The 24,784-nt window shown below is 52.5% G+C and overlaps 2 protein-coding genes and 1 long non-coding RNA gene across 6 annotated transcripts in view; 1 reads left to right on the top strand and 2 right to left on the bottom strand.

Annotated features, from left to right (window-relative positions):
• Window positions 1–403: 403 nt before the first annotated feature.
• Window positions 404–9,135, bottom strand: FUT2 (fucosyltransferase 2). Of its 3 annotated transcripts, none has more exons than XM_027978572.3 (3): window positions 8,974–9,135; window positions 7,847–8,299; window positions 404–2,000 (listed from the first exon to the last, which is right to left on the bottom strand). In XM_027978572.3, the coding sequence occupies exon 3, from the start codon at window positions 1,992–1,994 to the stop codon at window positions 960–962; it is 1,035 nt and encodes a 344-aa protein (XP_027834373.1). In that variant the 5' UTR covers window positions 1,995–2,000; window positions 7,847–8,299; window positions 8,974–9,135; the 3' UTR covers window positions 404–959. The 3 variants fall into 3 exon arrangements, with proteins under 3 accessions (XP_027834373.1, XP_042088211.1, XP_014956123.2); XM_042232277.2 differs by having other exon boundaries at window positions 7,985–8,299; XM_015100637.4 differs by lacking the exon at window positions 7,847–8,299.
• A 168-nt stretch (window positions 9,136–9,303) lies between these two features.
• On the top strand, window positions 9,304–19,472 carry LOC132657771 (uncharacterized). Of its 2 annotated transcripts, XR_009596372.1 has the most exons (3): window positions 9,304–9,478; window positions 12,031–18,568; window positions 18,900–19,472. It is a non-coding gene; the product is annotated as an uncharacterized LOC132657771 (long non-coding RNA). The 2 variants fall into 2 exon arrangements; XR_009596373.1 differs by having other exon boundaries at window positions 9,304–18,568.
• The window catches only part of LOC101107465 (galactoside 2-alpha-L-fucosyltransferase SEC1), a 32,576-nt gene continuing 26,353 nt past the window's right edge, over window positions 18,562–24,784 (bottom strand). The window contains exon 4 of the mRNA XM_027978570.3: window positions 18,562–21,308. Within this exon, the coding sequence (XP_027834371.1) occupies window positions 20,284–21,308 (1,025 nt within the window). The 3' untranslated portion in view covers window positions 18,562–20,283. The remainder of the gene's footprint in view (window positions 21,309–24,784) is intronic.

The raw sequence follows: 24,784 nt of genomic DNA, 5'->3' as shown, positions 1-24,784 counted from the left end.
GGTCTATGAGTTCTTAGCAATAGGCATGGTAAGCACTGGAAGCTAGGGTTGCAGAGGTGGGGCATGTGGGCTTGGATTGCAACTACTAGCCAATACAGCTCTCTTATGAAAATTGGACGAAAGGTCCCCACTCTGAGGAGACTAACTTCTAGAAAAAAGTGAGCCCGCTGGGTGGACATAGTCCCAGCGACACATGGCTTGGAGAGCAGATCACGGGCTCTATGCAAGCCCCACCTGCCTCCTTGGCCAAATGCCTTTGTGCAGTGACCACGCTGTACAATTATTCAAGGCTTCCCTGTTTTGCACCCTGCAGACATTTCTTCCTTCTTCCTTGGTAAGAGCACCCCAATTTTCTTACTGCAAGCCACAGTGTCCTTCAGAGGAGGCCCATTGATTCCACAGCTGCAGGGAGCAATGATTTATTGATCTGAAGCTAAGTCAACCCAGGGTCTAATTCACCATGCCTTATAAGGGGTCAGAGGGCATGCGACACCCTTCTGGTCAATGAGACCTGGGACCAGTTGCAGGGAGATTTGGAAGGTTTCCCAAAGGGGACACAAGATAAAAACAAACTTCTTTTTACTGCCTTGGAAAGAGGATATCTGTACAACACCTGGGTATGTGGCAGCCCTCTTGGGACCAAAAGGAGCATATGGGAGCTGATTTAAGAGATTATGGAAGCTCAACAAGATGGATAGTACTGGGGTTGCTGATGACCTGTTGAGCTGCTGAATTAACCCTGGAGACCTGCCGTCTCTGCTCATGTTATGTGAGACTCATGAATATGTTATTTAAACAAGTTAGTTGGGACTTCTGTTGGGACTTCAGGCTTGCAGCCTGAAGCATTATGGTACAAGATGGAAGCCCCCCTGGAACATGTAACAGTGTGCTCCTCACACCCCAGAACTGATCTTGGGGGAGTCCAAAAAGGAGAATGGGGTGCCAAGAACCAGCCAACATCAGTGCTTGAGGAGTGGGGACAGGTCAGCAGGGATCCCAATCCACTCTGGCAGGAAGGCTGCCTCTGGCTTAAAGACTTTGAGGAAGGGAGAGTCTGGGAGGGTGTAATTGGCTAGGTAGATGGTCTCTCCACCTGCGAGGTAGGCGGCCCAGATCCCGAACGTCCCAATGGTCATGATAGTGTGATTACACTGCGTGAGCAAGGCAAAATCCTTGGCGGGCGAGCCCTCGTTGCCATTGCCGGCAAAGACCACGTCGCCACGGGAGGCATTGATGTTTTCCCGACACCAGGCCATGCCATTGCTGGAGACCACAAATATGGGGGCGCTGTAGCGAGCACGGAACCAGTCCAGGGCCTGCTCTAGGTATCGCCGGTCAGCCACCACACCCTTCCACACGTTGGGCATAACGTGGACGTAGTCCCCTCGGCGCACGTGCACCCCCACGTAGGTGCTCGGCCGGCTGCCATTCACCCGCAGACCCCGCAGGAAGTTCTGGGCCTCCTCACGCACGTGGGCGTGCAGGGTGAACTCCCGGAGGATCTCGGCGCGGAGGTGGTGGTAGAAGGTCCAGGAGCAGGGGTAGCCGGTGAGGCGCACGTACTCCCCCGGGATGTGGCGGTACTGCTCCTCCATCCAGTCGTTCAGGTGGTAGTTTTTCCAGGGGACGCTCCTGGCCGTGGCGTCGTGCAGAACCGGGAGTGTGATTCGGAAGATGGGGGCCAGCGTGCTGTGCATCTGGGGCGGGATGAAGGCAGCGCGCCCGTTCATCTTGGCCAGGGCGTACAGGGTGGCATACTCCCCCATCTGGTTCCCCAGGCGGCCTATGGCGTTGATGGTCCACATGCCCTTCAGCTGGGGCCTCGGCTGGGGACGCGAGGGGGTCTCCGTAGTTGCTGGCTCCAGGGCCTCTAACTCCCACGCGAGTTGCATCTTCTCTAGCCTCTGATGAAGGTGAAATATGGTGGAAGCGGTGAAGACAAAGAGGACGAAGGGGGCCGTGGGGAAGAAGAAAAATGTCTGCGTGCTGAGCATGGCTGTCTGGGGAGGGAGAGCAGGGAACCGGTTAGCTGCGGGGAGGGAGGCCCTGGGGTTGTACATGAAGCTGGTGGCACAGCTGTGTTTGCAGACATTGTGGGCAATAGGTGCTTGTGGATTGGCTCTACGTGTGCATGGACGTAAGTGTGAGTGCTCATGTGCATGTATGCAGGTGCATCTCTGGAGTGTGTGTTACATGATTGTGTTTCCATTGGACTCACATGTGCATGTTTACACATGTATATGCACTGTGTGTATACACACCCATGGCATGTGCGTTTCCTGAGTATATATGGTATCTTTACAGTGTGTACTTATGGTCTGTGAAATTGTGTGCATACGAACGTATGTTGTGTTGTATTGTATGGCTGTATATATAGAGGCACACATGATCACTGTATTTTTTTTTACAAATTGAAGGTTTGCAGCAACCCCAGACTGTCAGATGATGGTGAGCATTTTTTTAGCAACCACCTGTTTTTTAATTAAGTTGCGTACATTGGGTTTGTTTTTTAAGACATAAAGCTATTCACACCTAATAGACTACAGTATAGGGTAAATGCAACTTTCATATGCACCGGGAAAGCAAAACCACACCAACAACTTATGTGGCTGCAATATTTGCTTTATTGTTGTGGTTCTGGTACCAAACTCAAAATATCTGAGTGATATCTGTATTGTGTACATACTGAGTGTGTATTATATATGTGGTGTGAGGGTGGTTATGAACAAATACCACATGTGTATGTGAGCATATGCGTACACTATGCCTATACAAACTGTATGTTGAAATGTGGGTGTTTATTGACTGTGAGTATGCATATGTGTGTGCATGCTCAGTCATGCCTGACTCTTTGTGACCCCTTGGACTGCAGCCCGCCAGGCTAGGAAATGGAAACAAAGACCCAACGTTCATACTATGAAACCACAGCAGGCGGTTTGGAAAGGGAGAGTACGGATTGGTGTGGCTGGACTTATCAGATGCAGGCTGGAGCACAAGGAGCCAGTAACCAGAGGATGGCGGAAGAGACATGCAGGCATCTCAAAGGAACTTCAACTACTGGTCAAGAGGTCCCAGAAAGGACTTCCCTGGTGGTCCAGTGGTTAAGAATCTGCCTTGCAATGCAGAGGGCATGGGTTTGATCCTTAGTTCGGGAAGATCCCACATGCCGTGGGGCAACTAAGCCTGTGTCCCACAACTACCGAAGTCCAAGCTCTAGAGCCCATGCTCCGAAACAAGAGAAGCCAGCACGAGGAGAAGCCCACGCATAACAACTGGAGAGTAGTCCCTGCTTGTTGCAACGAGAGAAATCTTGCGTGCAGCAACAAAGACCCAGCACAGCCAAAAATTAAAAAGTAAAGAAAGAAAGAAATCCTCGAAAATCTGCTAATATTTGAACAACTATACAACGTGTTCTTTTCAACTCTGGTTACAACAGAAGTTAGTTCCAGGAGTAGGGTGGTTGCATCAGACGGACCTTCTGAAAATACATGGGACTCAATCTCGTATTGAGATAGGAGGGAAGAGGGCAGGACACACCCTTGAAGAATGACACAGACTTTGAGAAAAACAGGATGCAACAAGAACTGGTGAGAACCAATTTGGTCCAAGATAGCGGAAGATTCGACTTCCAGTAGACCTTGAGCCTCATTATATGCTCATTGGAATAATGAAGTGAAGTCTCTCAGTCGTGTCCAACCCTTTGCGACCCCATGGACTGTAGCCTACCAGGCTCCTCAATCCATGGAATTCTCCAGGCAAGAATACTGCAGTGGGTTGCCATTTCCTTCTCCAGGGAGTCTTCCCGACCCAGGGATTGAACCTGGGTCTCCCGCATTACAGGCAGACGCTTTACTGTCTGAGCCACCAGGGAAGCGTATGCTAAATGACACACCCGTGGGCGCTATGACAGTTCTGAGACTGAGTATATACAGTCAAAAAGTGGGCAGTGACCCCGTTCCTGGAACTCTCTCTCCCTTCTCCAAGATAGTGGGAATAATCTTTCCACTTCTCAGCCTGTGAAACATCCCAGCTTGTGAAGACTAACCACCCCGTATCTCTGGGTGGCTCTCACTTTCTGAGATGGTCCTTATTCTGCCTCAAGGATGTGTGCGTGCATGCTAACTTGCTTCAGACGTATCCAACTCTTCGTGACCCATGGACTGTAGCCCGCCAGGCTCCTCTGTCCAAGGGATTCTCCAGGCAAGAATCCTGGAGTGGGTTGCCATGCCCTCCTCCAGGGGATCTTCCCAACCCAGGGACTGAACCCATGTCTTATGTCTCCTGCATTGGCAGGTGGGTTCTTTACCATTTGTGCCACCTGGGAAGCCCATGAACTGTGTATCTCTCTGAATAAACTTGCTTTCACTTTTCTGTGGTTCGCTCTTGAATTCCTTCCCATGGAAAGCCGAAGACCCTCAGTTGGTGGCCAGTCCCAGGGACCCACTGGAGACCTGGGACATGACCATCCTCTCATGCTGCATGCTCCTGCAACCTCATTCGAGGAGGTGCAGGGCACTGAGAATTCCCCATCCTGGATCATACACCTTGACTCGGTGGTTTGTAAAGAGAAGCAGTTAATTAAGCTGTTGGCTAAGATTATTTCAAACAAATCAAAGATGCCTCCCCCAAAGGATGAGACTTTGAAGGTACGGCTGCTGAACATTTAAAAAAGCAGCTGTAAGGAAAGAAGAGCAAGGAAAGGAATTGATTCTGACTCCCTATTTTGTGGCTAGAAGCCAGTAAGGATGTAATTAAGTAATGTCTTCACGGTGAACACCTTATCATTGCCAAGATCACATCTAGAAAGACTGATGGACTTTGTCCTTCCACAGTCTAGGCTGGGCCAACACACGTTGCCCCAGGGAAAATCCTGGTCTGACCACTGTTTGAGCAGGTGTGGACTCTGAGTGAATGGGAATGCCAGTGTCTGAGAAGAGTCCTGGGAATGACGGCTTTCTGTTCTCTTTCAAAGACTTCCTTCTTCCTTCTCTGTGAACACAGAGTTCCCACCCAGGTTAAAGTACATCTCTTTCTCCTGAGCAAGCTTTAACCACAGCATATCCCGGAGGCTATGCACCACAGTAGCTTAGAGATAGAAGTTTCTATTTGATTTGGTCTAGGGCTTGTGCCCCTGGGCCAGCTGCTGAACCAAGTGGCCATTAAGGGGGCTTCCCCTGCCGGCTCGGTGGATAAGAATCTTGCTGCCAATTCGGGGGACACGGGTTTGATCCCTGGTTCAGGAAGATCCCACGTGCCAAGGAGCAACTAAGCACGTGTGCCGTAACTACTGCGCCTGAGTTCTAGAGCCTGTGCCCCACTACAAGTGAAGCCACTGTGGTGAGAAGCCCACGTACCTCAACTAGGGAGTAGCCTTCGCTTGCTGCACCTAGAGAAAGCCTGCATGCAACAAGATTCAATGCAGCCATAAATAAATTAATATTTTTAAAACAGCCACTAAGAAGAGAACGTTGGGGTTAAATCAAGTTAGGTGTGGTCTGATTGAAGCTGGGAAGCTGCCAGAAGCCATGCAGAATTTGTCCTTTTGGGTTTATTATGGCTGAGAAAAGTTATCACAGGACCTAATGAAGCCACAGCCTTGCTTCTGATTCATGTCACTGAAACCCTCTGAGTCCAGTAAGATTGCTGGAGGGTTCACTTTCCAGAAGAGACTCATGCTTGTCAACTAGATGCCTGGATTTGAATCGAACCAACTCAGCTGGGGGTGTGGGCTCTTTGGGAATCCCCAGGTGTTGAACGCAGCCAGAAACAGATGTCTGAGTGGTACGACCTCCTCTAGCCCCTTATGCACTGAAAGAGAGGAGCTAGGGAGCCTGGGTTTACTGAGTAAGGTTCCTTTCAAAGGACTTCCCTGGTGGTCCAGTGGATAAGAATCCACCTACCAATGCAGGGAACACAGGTTCGATTCCTGGTCTGGGAAGATTCCACATGTGGAGCCCATGCACTGCAACCACTGAGCTGGTGTTCTAGAAGCAATGCTCTGCAACAAGAGAAGCCACTGCAATGAGAAGCCCACGTGCCACAGCGAAGAGTAGCTCCCTCTGCCCTTGATGCAACTAGAGAAAGCCAGTGTGCAGCAACAAGTATCCAGCACTATCAAAAATGAGATAAATTTTTTAAAAGGTCCATTTCAAAGTTCAGCTTTTGCTCATGAGAGTCTCAGCCTTATTGCCCACAAGCTCCAGATAAGGCCACTGAACCTGAAGCCTTCAGGCAACGTACTTGACTCAGTAACCACATCTCTCTGTGGTTAGGTGTACACCCTCCAGCTGCAGGCTATTGATCTCAGGCTCCTAAAGTCATTAGCTGTGATTCTGGACAAGTGGCTTCACTTCTCTGAGGATGAAAACAGTCCCTGGCACATATACACATGCGGTACATTTTTTATATGATCACATACGAAGCAAAACGTGCTGTTCGGTATGGGCTCTGGGCAAGCGACCAGTGGGTTTCCACTTTTCCTATTGGTTGTGTGTGTGTTTGCATAGTAAGTCGCTTCAGTCGTGTCCAACTCTTTGCAACCTTATGGACTGTAGCCCGCCAGGTTCCTCTGTCCATGGGATTCTCCAGGCAAGACTACTGGCGCGGGTTGCCATGCCCTCCTCCAGGGGATCATCTGAACCCAGGGATCGAACCCACGTCTCTTGCATCTCTTGCACTGGTAGGCGGGTTCTTTACCACTAGCGCTGCCTGGGAAGCCCCTTTGGGTGCAGGAGTCATGGTCAAATCTAGCATTTAGACCACAGATCACACACAGCATTGGGAGAAGTCAGACATGACTGTGAGGAGGGCAGCCCTAGGGGAGGAATCTGTCTCATCAGAGCCTGAGAATTCTGAGACCAACAAAGTAGCTGCATTGGTCAGATACAGAGACAATGGATGGAGCTGACTCTGGGGGCTGTTATTCCAGAGAGTGAGTGAGTGTGTCTGTGATTCACTTGCCATGATTGAAGTTTGATTTAAAAAAAAAAAAAAAAAAAGAGTTGAGGACTTCCCTGGGGGTCCAATGGTTAAGAATCCACCTGCCAGTGCAGAGGACACGGGTTTGATCCTGTGTTGGGGAAGATTTCACATGCCACGTGCAACTCAGCTTGTGCACCACGTTGCTGTAGAGCCCAGGAACCGAAACAAGAGAAGCCAACGCAATGAGAAGCCTTACACCCCAGGGAAAAGTAGCCTCTGCTTACCGCAACTAGAGAAAGCCTAGGAGCATCAAGGAAGACCCAGAGGCAACAACAAAATAAAGAGCCATGGGGAGGGGAGGAGCTTCGGAAAGCAGGCCCGCCCCGGACCCCTCCCCCGTGTGGATCCTGGGGGTGCGCGCCGCAGGGAAAAACCTGGCAGCTGGAGTCCTGGGCAAAGTCTTGATCCAAGGCAAGTGGGAGGAGCCTGCCTTTTCCTCCAGCCCTCTGAAGTCAGGAAGTCCATCTCTTTATCTGCCCTCCGCCCTTACAGCTGCATCACACCCTTCAGGGAGGGATGAGAGGGGGGACCCCTGGGGGGGTCATCCCGTTGGGGGTTGCGGTAGGATAGGAACTGAAAGGAACCCCAACTTTGCAGGGGGAATCCAGCCTCCAGGTCCCTCAGAAAAGCGAGATCGCCAAAATCTGCCCATGACTCCTTTTAAATGTTCTCGTTCTCGTCCACGCCTCTCTGTCCCAGGCCTGGCCTCATCTACTCGGCTCTGGGAGTCTGGCCGCAGCCTCCCCTCCTGGCCTGCATCTGTCCTCACACCAGAGCTCACCCTGTAATTTGCATGTCCGGCTCCGTCAGCTCCGAAAGCCCCGCCCCTTCCTGCCTCCTCCCCCAGGTCGGCTTGGGTACCCACCTCAGTGCCCGCCCGGCCGCAGGACGCCCTCCACGCTTACGCTCGGCGTGGGCAGCTTCGCCGCATTCACACCTCTCCTAAAATTCACCCCATGATCGGAACGCTGGGAAAGAGCTTAAGACAAACATGTGGGGCTACCGTTTTGATATCCTCGACTTTAGGTCCAGCCTAGAATGGAAGCGCGGACTCAGGATGGAGCTAGGGAGCCGAAGATACGGCCACCTCCCGGGCGGGAGCGGGGCGCAACCCGGGGTCTCCGACCAGAGTCTTGCCCCCTGTGCCTCCCGGAGGTGGGGGGGCAGTCACTGCGGCCCCGTCCTGGCCGTTCATTCTCAGGTTGCTTTCTGGAAAACAGGTGACAGGAGGGAGGGAGGGAAGCGGCAGGTAGCCTTGAGTGGGGAAGGGAGAGCGGGGGTGATGGAGGGGATGGGGGCTCTGAAGGAGTCTTTGGGCCTAGAAAAGAAAACAACAAAGACCCTTACTGAATCGGAGAAAACAAAACTGAACTTTAGGTCCCGCCCTGATGCTCCAGGCGGGTTTTATCTATCTGGGGCGTATCGCCCTGTGTTCAGAAACCTTCCATCCCCTACATCTGCCAGAGACTTATCACCCCCTGCCCAGCTACAAATGCCATCTCAACTGAAGAATACCCAAAACATCCCACCTGACCAACGTTTCCCTTATGGCTTCCACAAACCTCCCTTTAAATATGAAGCCTCCCTGATCCCTCTTGTGCTCTGCCTGGTCGTTAGGCCGACTGTCGCCCCTCCTTGCCTGAATAAAGGTAACCCACTTCCATTGAGGTCATCTCTCCTTCTTTTCTGCCTCCTCCCGAACTATACCTTACAGGGTCAAGTATCAGATCTGCCAGCAAGGGAGATGAAGGGAGCTGAGGAGGGCGGCCGGCTTGGGGACTGACGGGAAGATGCTGGGGCAGGGGTGGTGGGTGCCCGGTTTGCCGAGGCCCTGAGGTGGGGGTGCAGCCCAGAGGGGATCAGAGGTCAAGGAGTGGAGAGCCTGAGTCTCCATTTGCCGCTGGATCCCTGGGATCAAGTCTCGAGTGTGTGTGTGTGTGTGTGTGTGTCCGTGCGCGCGGGCGGAGAGAACTGCCTGACTTCATATCTTACCTGGTCGTGGCTGGACGTAAGGTGGCTCTCTCAGCAGCTCAGCGCACACCCTTCCCTCGGGGTAGGCCCCTCTATCAGAATCGCCCCGAACCTTCCAGTACCTGTGGCCGAAAACCCTGCCCAGGATTTACTCTGCCTTCCGGAGGCTCTGGGAGGCGGGTTGGCGGGGCGGGTGAGTGGCCGTGACAGGTGAGGCCGGAGCCCCTCCCTTCTCCCGGGGTGTGGCAGGACACTGGGCGGGAGGCAGCCTGGAGGAGGGGGACAGGTCCTGCTGGGCCCGGGCCCCGCCTCTCAGCGTCCTAAGTTCATTTATTTTGGCAACCAACTATTAGCACTTACCTGGCCTACCGACCTCATCCCATCTGCACAGCAATTCTCTCTCAAGGTACAGCGAGGAACAACCCTGGAGTCACAGAGGTGAAGTAGCTTGCCCACGCCACACGGCCAGAAAGTCAGAGAAGCTGGAATGTGAAGCCAGGCAGGCCAGAACCTTGGGAAACACCTGGTAGGTAGCAACTCTTCTCAGTTTCCCTTGTTTCAAAAGATTCTTGACGATTGTTGGTGTGCTGCTGCTGCTGCTGCTGCTAAGTCACTTCAGCCGTGTCCGACTCTGTGCGACCCCATAGACGGCAGCCTGTGAGGCTCCTCCATTCCTGGGATTCTCCAGGCAAGAAAACTGGGGTGGGTTGCCATTTCCTTCTCCAAAGCATGAAAGCAAAAATTGAAAGTGAAGTCGCTTAGTCGTGTCCGACTCTTAGCGACCCCATGGACTACAGCCTACCAGGCTCCTCCGTCCATGGGATTTTCCAGGCAAGAGTACCGGAGTGGGTTACCAGTGCCTTCTCCGGATTGTTGGTATATTCTGGGTCCAATCCTGAGTATTTATTGGAAGGACTGATGCTGAAGCTGAAGCCCCTGAAGAGCCGACTCATTGGAAAAGACCCTGATGCTGGGAAAGATTGAGGGCAAAAGGAGAAGGGGGCAACAGAGGATGAGATGGTTGGATGACATCACCGACTCAATGGACATGAATTTGAGCAAGCTCCAGGAGATGGTGATGGACAGGGGAGCCTGGTGTGCTGCAGTCCGTGAACTTGCAAAGAGTTGGATGCAACTGAGTGACTGAGATTAGATATTATTAGTTATTTTCTCATATCTAGAAAAGCGCTAAATGCCTGCATGGTGATATCTGCTCCTTGCTGACTAGCAGAAGACCTTTTGTAAGATAAGTGCTTCATTGCATGAACTCCCCCTTCACCAAAATCACATATAGTGGCCTTCCCCCGCTACCTCTTTGGAGCAGGTTCTCAGAGCTATCTGAGGCGCTGTCTCCCAGACTGCAGTCTCCATTTTGGCCCAAGTAAAACGTAACTCGCAACTCTCACGCTGTGCATCTTTTGAAAGTTGACAGCAGGAACCCCCTTCCCCCATCATTTTAGCAGAGCTATATTGTAACTAACTTAAAAAAAAAGTATTTATGTTTTGGCCTCATTGGGTCTTCATTGCTGTGAGGCTTTTCTCTGGTTGCGGCGAGCAGGCTTCTCATTGCGGTGGCTTCTCTTGCTGTGGAGCACAGGGCACGCGGTTTCAGCAGCTACAGCACGTGGGTTCAGTAGTTGTGGCACACGGGCCTAGTTTCTCCGCAGTATGTGGGATCCTCTTAGACCAGGGATTGAATCCATGCCCCCTGCATCGTTTACCACTGAGCCGCCAGGGAAGCCCATAACTGGTATGTCAGACGGTGCTTGTCTCCGGCTGCCAAACTCAGGCACAAGATTGATGAAGAATTTAACTGATGGGGGGAGGGCGGGCGGCGAGGCGGGCATCACCAGAACCCCCAGCAGTCCCGAAACACTGAAGGAGGGACCAGCAGTGCCCCCACTGCCCATCAGGTGACAGGAGGTCCCTTCACCATCTACAAATGTCCCTCCTCAGCCTTCCCCTGCTTAGAAAAAAAAAAAAAAAGGAACCTGAATCCGATCAGGCCTCTCACTGTAATCAGCCGTTTTCAGAAAAGAGAAGGATAAAATTGCCAGTAAATCAACACCATGAGGACAAGGTCGGCCAAGTCCAGGAACTGAATCACTGGCTACAGGACGAATGACCTTGTTTCCCCAAAGAGCCAGTGATGTGAAAAAAAGGAGCAGGGGGCTTATACTACATGCAAAATAGATGTGAGACTCAGAAGCAGATTTTTTTCAGCTGTACGAATGTCCAACAGGTTGTTGAGAAATCATGGGTGGGCAGGATAATTCTTCACTGTGTTAACTTTTAGCAATCCTGACCCCTCAGTGCTCCGTCCGCTACTGTCGAAAAGTAACTGTGACAACACAGAACACCCTCATATGTTCCCCAAACGGCCCCTGAGGGACAGTGCTCCTGATCTGAGAACTTTAACTCTTCTCTTCTCCTGTCTCAGGAACTAGGATGCACTGGTAAACGCTTAACAACCAGCTCCCTGGAGAAGAAAACCCTGCATTTTATCGATTTCCATGGTGTAAAAAGTCTCACCATGACTAATAGCTTCATAGGGTGTAATTTTCTGTATGAAACGAACAGATCAGGCAAATCAGGAAAGATGGAAAGTGGTTGCCAAGGGCTGAGGGGAGGGAGGGAACAGGGAGTGCTTGTGATGGAATTCTTTCTGAGGGCGTGGAAATGTTCAGGAATTTGATAGGGGTGATGGTTGTACAAGATTCTGAGTGCGCTAAAAAATCACTGTGCCGTATACTTCAAAGTGGCAAACTGATTTTTGCTGTAGTCAGCCTGTCATAGCGAAATGAAGCCAGACTCTGGGGCTCCAGGGCACAAAACCCTTTCTGTGACCCTTTCCTTGAATTCCAAAGGGCAGGTTCGAACAGTTGCCAACACGGGAAGGGAGGGCCAGTCAAGAAACAGTGCTGGGACTTCCCTAGTGGTCCAGGGGCTAAGACGCTGTGTTCTCAATGTATGCAGGGGGCCGGGGTTAATCGCTGGCCTAGAAACTAGATCCCACATGCTGCAACTAAGAGTTCACGTGCCTCAGTTAAGAGCCTGCATGCCACTACTATGTTTCAGAAGGTGAAGAGCCCACTCGCCAAAGCAGGAGACACAAAAGACACAGGTTCGATACCTGGGTCGGGAAGATCCTCTGGAGAAGGAAATGACTTCCTACTTCAGTATTCTTGCCTGGAGAATCCCATGGACAGAGAGGCCTGGCGGGCTACAGTCCATGGCGTCGCACAGTTGGACACCACTGAGTGTGTGCATGCACACACGCGCACACACACACACACAACTAAAGATCCTACATGCCACATCAAAGAGCTGGTGCAGTCAAAAAAAATAGATATTTATTTTGAAAATTCTCATTATTAAGAAAAATAAAAAGAAACATTAGTGTGGGCTTGGGGCAGGGTCCTGGTTCCCCTTCAAAGGATAACATTATCTCTGAGATCTTCTGCAGAACTAAAACTCCACCAAATGCTGTTTTCAACGCGTTGGCATTCTTGGGCATCTTTACCTCACCTTCCCAGGCTTCCTCATTCCATCTGTAAACATTTCACGATGCTCCTCAGACTGATGAGAATATTTAAAAATATGTAACAAGCATCTTGCTGTTACTACATCTAAATATTAACAGTCATCTCTGAATACCACGTAATACCCAGCCTACATTATAATTTCCTGGATGATCTCAAAGCTGTCTTTTTCCTTTGAATCACCACCAGCTACATCCTCATGCAAAAGTGAAAATGCCCTGGTCTCTGCCCCAGAGCCCACCTGTAATGGCAGACTGTGCTTTCAAAAAATTTTTAATCTTAGTTCTGCAACCAGGGATGGAACCTGTCTCCTGTCAGTGGAAGCACACAGTCCTAACCACTGGACCACAAGGGAATTCCCAGCACCCTTTGCTGTGTGTGTGATGATGGCTGATGGCTGATCCTCACTATATGTGTATAACACCACGTTGAGCAGTACCTGAAGGCCTCTGTTCACTCGGCCCTGCCTAGAATGTACTTCACGGGATAACTCAGAGGACACACGGGAAAATGCACACCTTCTGGCCACAGGACGCTGATTTCAGCCTCAGTTGCTGTGTAATCCTGGACAAGCAACATCCCCTCTCTGAGGGTTAAAACAGTGCCTGACCAGGGACTTCCCAGGTGGTCCAGTGGTTAAGATGCTGGGGACATGGGCTGGAGTCCTGATCAGGGAACTAACATCCCACATGCCGTGGAGCAACTCAGCCCCGCATCGCAGCGAGAGAATCCACATCCCGCAACTAAGACCCAGAAACAACGATTTTTTAAAAAAAGAAACAGGGATAATTTCTTAAAATAAGTTAAAAACAAAAATGATGCCTAGCCAAAGAACTACATATTATAGGAAATGTCCAGAAAAAGCAAATCCAGACACAGAAAGCAGGTTGGTGGTTGCCGAGGGCCAGGGTGCCGAAGCGGAAGTGAGGTGGCTTCTCTTTCATTGGCCACGAGGAAGGAGCCTTATCTGGAGCTTGTAAGCAATAAGGCTGAATCTCCTGAACCCCAGCGGAGCCTCAAATGTATCTTGTTCAACAGACCCAGACTCCCTGGCTCCTTTCAGTCCAAGAAGGCCCAAGAGGGTTGTCCCACCCGGGGACGCTTTCTGGTTGGACTCAAATCAACACGTGGGGAGGACCCAAGGGACCCCCAACCCCACCCCCGCCCCAGCTGGGTTGGTTTGGTTCCGGTCCAGGCATCCAGCTGACAAGCGCAAGTCTCTTCCGTTAAGATAACGCTCACATGATGTTAATGGGCTCTGAGCGTTTCGGGGACTTATTTATAAGCTGCAGGTCATCCCTGGGCCACACCTGTATAGCCTCTGGCAGCTTCCCAGGTTCAGCCAGGCCCCACCCTGCTGGACTCAGCCCCACTGTCCTCTTAATGGCCCCTGGCTTCCAGGCTCTGAGCAGGAAACCTAGATCCTGGGTCAGGGCATCCGGGGACTTGCCAGCTGTAATCAGCTTGTGTCCTAAGCCAGGAACTCAGTGCTGAGCCAGTGCTTGTTCAGCCCATTCAGTCAATATTCAATTATCACTGCTGTTTGTTTTACAGGGTTATTAGAACAGCATACTGCAAACCGGGTGGCTTAAAACAATAGGAAATTATTCTCTCACGGCTTTGGACACTAAAAGCCAATCTCTGCCTCTGTCATCCCGGCTTTCATGTTGGAGTAAAGGACCACCCTACTTCACTGTGCGTGTGTGTGACTCTTTGCGACCCGTGGACAGGAATTCTCCAGGCAGGAGTACTGGAGCTGGTTGCCATGCTCTCCTCCAGGGGATCTTCCCAACCCAGGGATCAAACTCATGTCTCCTGCATTGGAAGGCAGATTCTTCGCCACTGAGCCACCAGGGAAGCCCTCATCTTAACTCATTACATGTGTAAAGACCCTTTTCCCAAATATCACATCCTGAAGTACTGGGGGTTAGGATTTCAACCCATCTTTTAAGGGGACACAATTCACATTTCAACTCCTAACAAACACATAGGATGCGCTGATGCTGTCTGGAGTGCTGGGCTGTGAGAGCTCTGCCTTCAGAGACCCTAAGTAGTCCCCCTGTTCCGGTATCCTTGTGTCCCCTCTGGCAAGGAGCAGGGGGAAGGTGTTGAGGGGTTTGCAAACCCACTAAGGGCCTAGGTTGCTTCAGTTGTGTCCAGCTCTTTGAGATCCCACGGACTGTAGCCGACCAGACTCCTCTGTCCATGGGATTCTCCAGGCAAAAATACTGGAATGGGTTGCCATGGGAGAAGGCAATGGCACCCCACTCCAGTACCCTTGCCTGGAAAATCCCATGGTTGGAGGAGCCTGGTAGGCTGTCCATGGGGTCGCTAAGAGTCGGACACGACTGAGCGACTTTCACTTTTCAGTTTCATGCATTGGAGAAGGAAATGGCAACCCACTCCAGTGTTCTTGCCTGGAGAATCCCAGGGACGGGGGAGTCTGGTGGGCTGCCATCTATGGGGTCGCACAGAGTCGGACATGACTGAAGCGACTTAGCAGCAGCAGCAGCAGCAGGGTTGCCAGGTCCTCCTCTAGGGGATCTTCCTGACCCCGGGATTGAACCCTCATGATAAGTCTCCTGCATTGGCAGTTGGGTGCTTTACCACTTAGTGCCACCTAGGAAGCTCTAAAAACCCACTAAGGAGCTTAGTGAATATTTCTTGAATGAATTAGTGTAATTTATTATTAGCAGCCTGGAGAAGGAAATGACAACCCACTCCAGTACTCTTGCCTGGAAAATTCCACAGACAGAGGAGCTTTGTAGTCTACAGTCCATGAGGTCTCAGAGTCGGACACGACCGAGCGACTTCTTTTCAGAATAACTTCAGAGTGTTAGCAGCTGGCCAGTTCCTGCTTTGGCCCTGATAAAATAAAAGTCGACTTCCTCTTCCAAGTAAGGCATTTCAAACACAGAGAAGGAGCTGGGTCCCCTGAGTGTCCAGATTAAACAGAGCTCAGCCCAGCATGCGGGCTTCCCTGGTGGCTCAGACAGTAAAAGAATCTGCCTGGAATGTGGGAGACCTGGATTCCATTCCTCAGTTGGGAAAATCCCCTGGAGAAGGAAATGGCAACCCATTCCAGTATTCTTGCCTGGAGAATTCCATGGACAGAGAGCCTGGCGGACAACAGTCCACGGGGTTGCAAAGAGTAGACGTGACTGGGTGACTAATACTTCACTTCAGAACAGTCTATCTTGTTACTCCACTCAGTGCTTGGAAGCCAGCCCATGCCTGTTCTGTCCACTGGCAGGACCCTTCCTCCTGGAGACCTCCTGGGAGGTCTTCCCCCAGCACCTAAAGGTCCCCAGGATGTGCAAGAAAAGACGTGCAGGAAAACAGCACCCTGCTTCCCACCCATGGGTGCTATGACAGCTCCTCACAGACTTCACCTCCATCCTCCAAGTCAGGTCTGCAAGAAATGTCACCTCTCTTCATTATTTTCTGTAAACCAACCTGATTTTGACTGAGATGGTACAACTCCCCTGGAATGTACCTGCGGGGAGCTGTTACCACCACCTCTAGGTCAGCTGGGATTCATCTGGGAGAATATATACGCCAACTTCAGTCTCTTTCCTCTTCTGATTTCTGGATGGATCTCAGAGAATAAAGACCCCGGCTTCCTCTTTCCTCTTCTGATATCTGGACTGTGATCTCACTGGTCCGAACCAACAGGAAGGCGTACGGCAGGGGAGCCCACAGATCCTGTGTTGGTCAGTTCCAGGCTGCCATAACAAACATGCCACAGCCTGTGTGTCTTAAACGACAGAAATTTCTTCCTCCCAGTTCTGAGAGCTGAGAAACCCAAGGCCTGCTTTTTGTGTTCCCAGTGAGAGTCCGCTCTAATAAATATATTTGTTAGATGAATGGTGTTGGAGAAGACTCTTGAGAGTCCCTTGGACTGCAAGGAGATCAGTCCTGAATATTCATTGGAAGGACTGATGCTGAAGCTGAAACTCCAATACTTTGGCCACTTTATGTGAAAAACTGACTCACTGGAAAGGACCCTGATGCTGGGAAAGATTGAGGGCAAGAGGAGAAGGGGACGACAGAGGATGAGATGCTTGGATGGCATCACCGACTCAAAGGACATGAGAGTTTGAGTCAACTCCGGGAGTTGGTGACGGACAGGGAGGCCTGGCGTGCGGCAGTCCATGGGGTGCCAAAGAGTCGGACGTGACTGAGTGACTGAACTGAACTGATTTTGGCAGCTGGCCAACTTGCCGGTTGCCCTTATAAAAATAAAAGTTGGGGGCTTCCCTGGCGGCTCACCGGTGAGGAATCTGCCTGCCAGTGCAGGAGACAGGGGATCGAGCCCTGGTCCAGGAAGATCCCACATGCCTGTCCAACACAACGATTGAGCCCAAGAGCTACAACTGCGGAGCCCATGGGCCTCAACTACTGAGGCCTATGTGCCCTAGGAGCCCGTGCTCCACACGAGAGAAGCCACCACAGTGAGAGGCCTGCAAACAGCAGCTAGAGAGTAGCCCCCGCCCATCGCAACTAGAGAGAAACCCACACAGCAAGGACGAAGACCCAGCCCAGCCAGAAATAAATAAAAAATTTTAAAAACTGTAGGAAAAAAAAAGTTAGCAGAGACAGACATGTCTCTCACTTCTCTTATAAGGGCACCAATCCTCTTTATGAAGGCCTCCCTCTTACAACATAATTCTTCCAATACCTCCCAAGGGCTGACCTCCAAATACCAACACGCTGGAGATTCAGGCTTCAGCATCTGAATTGGGGGTGGGAGATGAACACAAGCATTCAGGCCGCAGCTGATGACATCAGACAGCCTCCCAGGGTGCAGGGCAGGGTGGGGAACACTGGAGATGAGATCTGGACCAGCAACAGAAAGAGGTGAGTACTCCATTGAGACGTGCCGTGCGGCTGCCATCCACTGCTGTGCTTGGGCGCCGCCACACTTGACAGAGAGCCAGAAGCCAGGTATCGGTTTCCTCTAGCCTTCTGGCCTGAATCTCTCCCACAGAGTTAACGTGGGGGAAAGATCCCGGCTCAGGCAAATTGTCCTGAGGAGAAGGGGCTGGCCCTGAGAGAATGGAGGGAAAGAGAGAAAGGGAGAAAAACCCATCTGACTCTGGGGGGCAGGGCTGGGAAGGAAGGCTGGGAGCTAGTATGGGTTGAGCTGTGTCGCTACAAAAATCCCTGTATTGTGACTTCCCTGGTGGCGCGGTGGGCAAGAATCCACCTGCCAATGCAGGGGAGATGGGTTCGATCCCTGGCCGCAGAAGATTCCACTTGCTGTGGGCCAGCTAAGCCTGTGTGCCTGGAGCCTGTGCTCCACAGCAAGAGAAGCCACTGCAACCAGACAGCAGCCCCTGCTCGCTGCAGCTAGAGAAAGGCCTCACACAGCAACCGAGAGCCAGTGCAACCAAAAGTAAAAAAAAATTAATAAATTAAAATTCCTACCCCCAGAGCCTCAGAATGCCATTGTATTTGGAGACAGGATGTTTCCAGATGTGGTAGGGACTAGTTCATTATGGCTGCTGCCCTTGTAAGAAGAGGGACTCTGGACACACGCATTACACTCCCCACGCACGCCAAGTCATGTGGGGAGTGGCTGTCTGCAAGCCAAGGGGAGGGGCTGGGAGCAGACCGCGCCCTCACCAGGAAACCAGCTCTGCCGACACCTTAATCTCAGTCTTCAAGCCTCCAGAACTGGGAGATCATGAATGTCTGTGGTTTAAGCCACTCTGCTAGAGTTTGGTAGTGCTAGCAAACTAGTACAGCAGCCTCCAATATGGCCCTACACCACCCCCACCTCTGGGTATCACGCCCTCGGGTTGGTCCCTCCCACACTAAATCGGGCTGCTCTGGGCATGACAGAAGTGGCGCAGTGTGACGAGGGCTTGGGCTTCTCTCTCTGGAGGACTCCAGCTGCCGTGTTGGAAGGACACTCAAGCAACCCCACAGATATCCCCATCAAAGGAATCTGGCCAAGAGCCAGCAGCAGCAATTTTCCAGCCACGGAAGTCGACCCCAGTCAAGCCTTCAGGTGACTGTGGCCCTGCCTGAGAGCAACTTCCCTGGATATCCCAAACACAGTCACTCAGGTAGGCCACTCCCTGATTCCGGACCCACAGAAACGGTCGTTATTGTTGCTTAGTCCCTCAGCCGTGTCCGACTCTTTGTGACCCCATGGACTGTAGCCCACTGAGCTCCTCTGACCCTAGGATTTCCCAGGCAAGAATTCTGTGCGACCCAGAGACCGAACCCGGGTCTCCTGCATTGGCACAGATTCTTCACTACTGAACCACCAGGGAGGCCCACAGAAACTATAAGTAATGACAAATTACTGTTGTGACTTTAAGCTAACGAGCTCTTCGTTACACAGCAACAGGCAGCTAATACAGAACCTCCCTCCTCAACTCCCTTCCCCTTCAGACGCTTCTCCTGCTTTAACATCCCTGCATCCGTAACCCCACATCATGATGACACCATCAAGGCCTTAAGAAGTAATGTGCGTGCATGCTAAGTCACCTCAGTTGTGCCCGACTCTTTGCGACCCCATGGACTGTAGCCTGCCAGGCTCCTCTATCCACAGAGCTCTCCAGGCAAGAATACTGGAGTGCGTTGCCACGCCCTCCTCCAGGGAATCCTCCCGACCCAGGGATCGAACTTGACTCGGGTTCGACTGGCATTGCAGGTGGGTTCTTTACCACTAGCACCACGTGGGAAGCCCCTAAGGAAGTAAACAGGGCCCCTGAATGGCTCTCGGGAGATACAATATTACCAATATATGAACAGAAAGGTGTTCAGCCTCACAAGGATGCCAAGACATGGAAATTGAAATTAAAAAAGACACTTGGAGAGGGTTTTCAAACAGGAAAGAGATGTGACTGAAATGTTTTCAAAGCCAGTGCAGCTGTGTTCAGAGAAAATTCTCAGTGAACCTAAATGATTGTATGTTACTTTTTTTTAATATCCAAAAAGGAGTAAAAATATTGCTTATCTCCATACTTTACACCAAACACAAGGAAATCAGTATTGAAATCACTGAATCCAACTCTAGTCCACATTAGGGCCCCTCACAGCGGCACGAGGTCCTGCGGGCACGGGCACGGGCACGGCCAGGGTGTCAGTCGCCTGCCCGCACGCTGGACGTGGCTGTGGCAGTCTCTGTGGCGCCCCCCACCCCCCCGGTGGCCAACCTGCTGCTTCCATGACGTGCGGACTCGGGGTGTCCTTGCCGCTGCCGGCCAGGCCTGGGGTTGAGTCCTGCCATCTCTGGGAGGCCCTCCCATGCCCCTCCTCACTTCCGGGGACTCCCCCTCCTCACCAAGGTTACCTCCCCGAGATCTTCCCTCTCAAATCCTATGTTCTTTCCCATTCTTTCATGATCTAAGGCCCCATCAAGCCCAAAGCCCAAATTCTTTAGCTGCCTCAAACACCCCAATCAAGGGCAGGAAGAGTTTCATTGCAGAACCCTCCAAGGAGGCAAGTACCAAATATTTGGGCTCCACGTTCCTGGAGCTATAAAGAAGGAGAAGGCAAAATTACGGGTCCACCGCAAGGCCGTCCAAAGGTCCAGGCCTGCCAATCACAAACCTGTGAGTGGCCAACCCTCACACCTGTTTCCAAGGAACTACATGAACTCGTGTTCTCGGAAGGAGCCTGCGTCAGGTTCGTTTCTCAGGTAGAACACTAAGGCACAGAGAGATTAAGTCACTTGTCCATGGCCACCCAGCTGGGAAGCTGAACAGCCTGGATTTAGACTCAGGCATCCACGCCTGTTGGGCCCGATGGGGCGGCAGGGACCCGGGCGTAGCTAGGGGTGGCTCTCTCTGGCCTGCCCCAGGTTGGCTGCGATGCCTACCCACTCGGGCAGGAAGGCCGCCTGGGGCTTAAAGATCATGCGGAATCGGGAGCCAGGCAGGGTGAAGTTGGCCAGGTAGACGGTGCTCCCCCCAGTGAGGTAGGCGGCCCAGATGCCGAAGGTGCCCACGGTGATGACGGTGTGGTTACACTGCGTGAGGAGCGCGAAGTCCCTGGCCGGTGAGCCCTGGCGGCCGTTGCCCGCAAACACCACGTCCTGGTGGGAGCTGTTGATGTTCCTCCGGCACCAGGCCATGTCGTCGCTGGTGATCACGAAGAGCGGGCTGCGGTGGCGAGCGCGGAACCAGCCCAGGGCCTGCTGCAGGTAGTCCCGGTCGGCCAGCACGCCCTTCCACACGGTGGGCATGACGCGGACGTAGTCCCCCCGGCGCACGTGGACCCCCACGTAGGTGCTCGGCCGGCTGCCGTTCACCCGCAGACCCCGCAGGAAGTTCTGGGCCTCCTCACGCACGTGGGCGTGCAGGGTGAACTCCCGGAGGATCTCGGCGCGGAGGTGGTGGTAGAAGGTCCAGGAGCAGGGGTAGCCGGTGAGGCGCACGTACTCCCCCGGGATGTGGCGGTACTGCTCCTCCATCCAGTCGTTCAGGTAGTAGTTCTCCCAGGGGACGCTCCTGGCCGTGGCGTCGTGCAGAACCGGGAGTGTGATTCGGAAGATGGGGGCCAGCGTGCTGTGCATCTGGGGCGGGATGAAGGCGGCGCGCCCGTTCATCTTGGCCAGGGCGTACAGGGTGGCGTACTCCCCCATCTGGTTCCCCAGGCGGCCTATGGCGTTGATAGTGAACACGCCCCCCGCCGGCAGGTGTCTGGGGAACAAGACCACGCGACCTGCATAGGCCCAAGGAGTGGGCACCAGGGCCAGGCGCCGGTGGCAGTGGAAAATGGTGGACACCGCAAAGATGACAAAGAGGAAGCAGATGGTGGACGAGGAAGGGCAGGTGGCCCAGAATCTCCTGGCGGCTGCAGGAGGAGAGATGACTTAATTTAGCAGGGGTGGCTGGGCTGGCATGAGCTCCTTCGTCACCCCCCAAACCAGCCACTCATGTGCTCACTCAGCCCATCCGGAGCACAGACCCTGAACCCCTCCAACCTGGGTTTAAGTCTCAGCTCCAGCCTTTATAAAGCTGTGGGACTTTAGTCATGGTACTCCCCCTCTCTGAGTCCCAGTTTCCTTGCCTGTTAAAAGGTGTGACTGGGACTTCCCCAGCAGCTCAGTGGTTAAGACTCTGCCTTTCAAAGCAGGGGATGCGACTTTGATCCTTGGTCAGGGAATTAAGACCCCACATGCTATGTGATGGGACCAAAAAAAAAAAAGAGTAGAGGGGATGACGAAGTCCAACCACTTGAAAGTGCCAACATTCAGCCGTGTTTTTTCCTACACAGTCCTTTCTTATGGTTCAACCTCACAGAACTACCTCAGTTATAAGACTTTTAGGACAGTGCTTAGCACACAGCAGGCACTCTGTAAGTCTTGGAAAATAAAGACTTCCGGCGTATTTACTGTGTGTAAACCTGAGAGCTCACAGTCTATTAAGGCTGCATAGCGTAGAGGTTCAGAGCATAGACTCTGAGGCCAGACAGCCCAGGTTCGCGTGCACACTCCGCCTCCTTCTGGTGGGCAGCCCCGAGCCTGCTCTTTACCTCTTGGAGCTCAGTCTTCTTCATAAAATGGGGTTAACCAAGCGCCTGCATGAAGGATGTTTCTGGAAGGCCCCCTGCATGGTAAGTGCTGTCTACAGGGTGGTGGATTCCAGCTGTCTACAGGGGCCCTGACGCCCTTGCCCCTGACTCAGGGCGGGGCCTGTGATGGGCCTTGGCCAATCAAATATGGCAGAACTGACGTTGCACCATTTCCCTCTCTTTTTTTTTTTGACCGTGCCGTGCAGCTTCTGGGATCTTAGTTCCCTGCTGCTGCTGCTGCTGCCTGCTGCTAAGTCGCTTCAGTCGTGTCTGACTCTGTGTGACCCCACAGACGGCAGCCCACCAGTCTCCGCCCTCCCTGGGATTCTCCAGGCAAGAACACTGGAGTGGGTCGCCATTTCCTTCTCCAGTGCATGAAAGTGAAAAGTGAAAGTGAAGTCGCTCAGTCATGTCTGACTCTTAGCGACCCCATGGACTGCAGCCTACTAGGCTTGCCTGGGATTTTCCAGGCAACACTGCTGGAGTGGGTTGCAAGCTGCCTAGGTTTAGCTTTTATATTAGGTCTCTGATGAGCGCTTCTTTTCTGTAGGTAACCACTTTACTGAGATAATATTCCAATACCATACAATTCCCCCATATAAAGTGTAAAATAGCTTTTAGTGTATTCGCAGAGTTAGGCAAGCATCACAATTACTTTTAGAAAAATTTTATCACCCCCAAACGAAACCCCTTAGCCATCCCCACCCCCAATCTTCCCCTCCTCTCCACCTCCTGAAAGCTAATCTGCTTTCTGCCTCAGCGGATTCGCCTACTCTGCACATTGCATGTAAATGAATCACACACGAAGGGCCTCTTTGGGACTGGCTTCCTTCACTCTGTGTCACGTTTCCCAGGCTCACCCACGTGGCAGCATGTGTTAGCATGTCACTGATTTCTGATGTTCTCCTCCTCGGCTCTGTCTCCTTTTATTTATCAGTTCATCAGTTCCTAGACACCTGGGTTGCTTTCCTCCTGGGGCTATCAGGAATAACATTGTTATGGACATGCATGTGCAAATCCTTGTGTGGACCTAAGCTTTCATTCCCCTCGGGGGTTTACCTGAGAGTAGAATTGCCGGGTCGTGTGGTAACTAACTCTGTGTTTAACAGTTTCGGGAACTGCAGGCTGCTTTCCGAGCAGCTGCCTTATTTTCCATTCCCACCAGCAGCGCATGAGGGCTCTGAGTCTCCACATCCTTGCCAACACTCGCCACTGCCGGTCCTTCTGACCACAGTGGGAGTGCCACGCTAGCTCAGTGAAGCCTCCACTTTTGAACTCGCCCGGGTCCCTGGCAGTTCCTGCCCCGACTCCACGGCTCTGACTGGGCTCCATGAGCCTCAGCTTCCCCATCCGTGTAGTGGGGTGGATGAGCCCTTCTTCAGGGGCTGCTTCTTTTCCAGGCCACCGCGCCCCTCGCTCTCCCCTGGGCTCTGGGAAGCGGTCTTCTCACAGTGCATCTCCAGTGTGTCCTTGCCTTCTGTCCCCTCCTTGCTCTGTTCCCTGACCAGCCATGTCTGGCTTCCCTGTGGCCAGGAGACCCCCAAGGCCCCACAGGAGCCCTGGATTGTGTGGCCCTCACTCTTCCTCATCTGGCTCCCATCTACCCACTCCAGGCTCCCCATCTGTCCCTCCGCCGGTCCCCTTAAATGTCAAGGTTCTGTGGGCCTCGCCTCCACTCTCCTCTTCCTCCTATATCCCAGGGTCCCTCACTTTATTAATCTGATCCCTTTGGGAAATATGAACACTCTCAAGCCCTCCTCAAAGGTCTCCCATTAAGTGTGGGTTCCCAGTGCAGTCAGCTGGCTCTTACCACATGAAGACTAAGTTTATGTCACACTCCCTCTCCTGAGGTGTACAGGAAATGCCTCTAAAAAGCCAATTAAATCTGTCCCTGAGCCCCTCTGCTCTCTGGGCTGGTGATAAGTGTGAAGTGAAGTGAAAGTCACTCAGTCGTGTCCGACTCTTTGCGACCCCATGATCTATACAGTCCATGGAATTCTCAAGGCCAGGATACTCGAGTGGGTAACCTATCCCTTCTCCAATGGATCTTCCCAACCCAGGAATCGAACTGGGCTCTCCTGAATCGCAGGCAGATTCTTTACCAGCTGAGCTATACTCTGTCCCAATCTGTACCACAGCCTGCCCATCTCGGGCCCTTCCTGGAGTCCTACTCTTTGGGGTGGTGGGTGGGGGGGTGGTGGCGGGGAGCAGAGGAAGGACTTGAGCCTCTGGTCAGCTCACCCACCTCAGTCAGAGCCCCAAGCAGGTCCCAAACCAACAGGCAAGCTGAGCAAGGATTGGAGCCAGGACTACTAGGGAGGAGAAACTAGGGAGGCTCAGGACAGAGGGAGCCCCTACTCAGGGTCACCTCCACCATGTGTGACCCACGCAGCTGCACAGGGCCCCTGCTCTGCTCCAGCCATCTAGAAATTCTCCATGACCACGGGCAAGGCAGCCGGTTTTCATTTTGCCCTCGGTTCTGCCAATCAGGTGACTCAGATGGTAGAGAATCTGCCTGTGATGCAGGAGACGCAGATTCGATCCCTGGGTCGAGAAGATCCCCTGGAGAAGGGAATGGCAACCGACTCCAGTATTTTTGCCTGAAGAATCCCACGCACAGGGGAGCCTGGTGGGCTAAAATCGATGGGGTCACAGGGTCGGACAGGCCTGAGCGACTAACACTGCTAATCAGGCAGGTGGCCAGTCTGGCTACTACGTCTTTGAGTCTCAAGGGCTCCCTCTCCTGGTCGCTCATC

This window comes from Ovis aries, chromosome 14 (assembly GCF_016772045.2).
Source record: "Ovis aries strain OAR_USU_Benz2616 breed Rambouillet chromosome 14, ARS-UI_Ramb_v3.0, whole genome shotgun sequence".
NCBI lineage: Eukaryota > Metazoa > Chordata > Mammalia > Artiodactyla > Bovidae > Ovis > Ovis aries.
The sequence above is the reverse complement of the archived record's forward strand: the minus strand, read 5'-3'. Positions and strand labels throughout refer to the sequence as shown.

Coding starts and splice junctions, on each gene's coding strand:
- FUT2 (XM_027978572.3), bottom strand. CDS start 1,994: ATGCTCAGCACGCAGACATTTTTCTTCTTCCCCACGGCCCCCTTCGTC.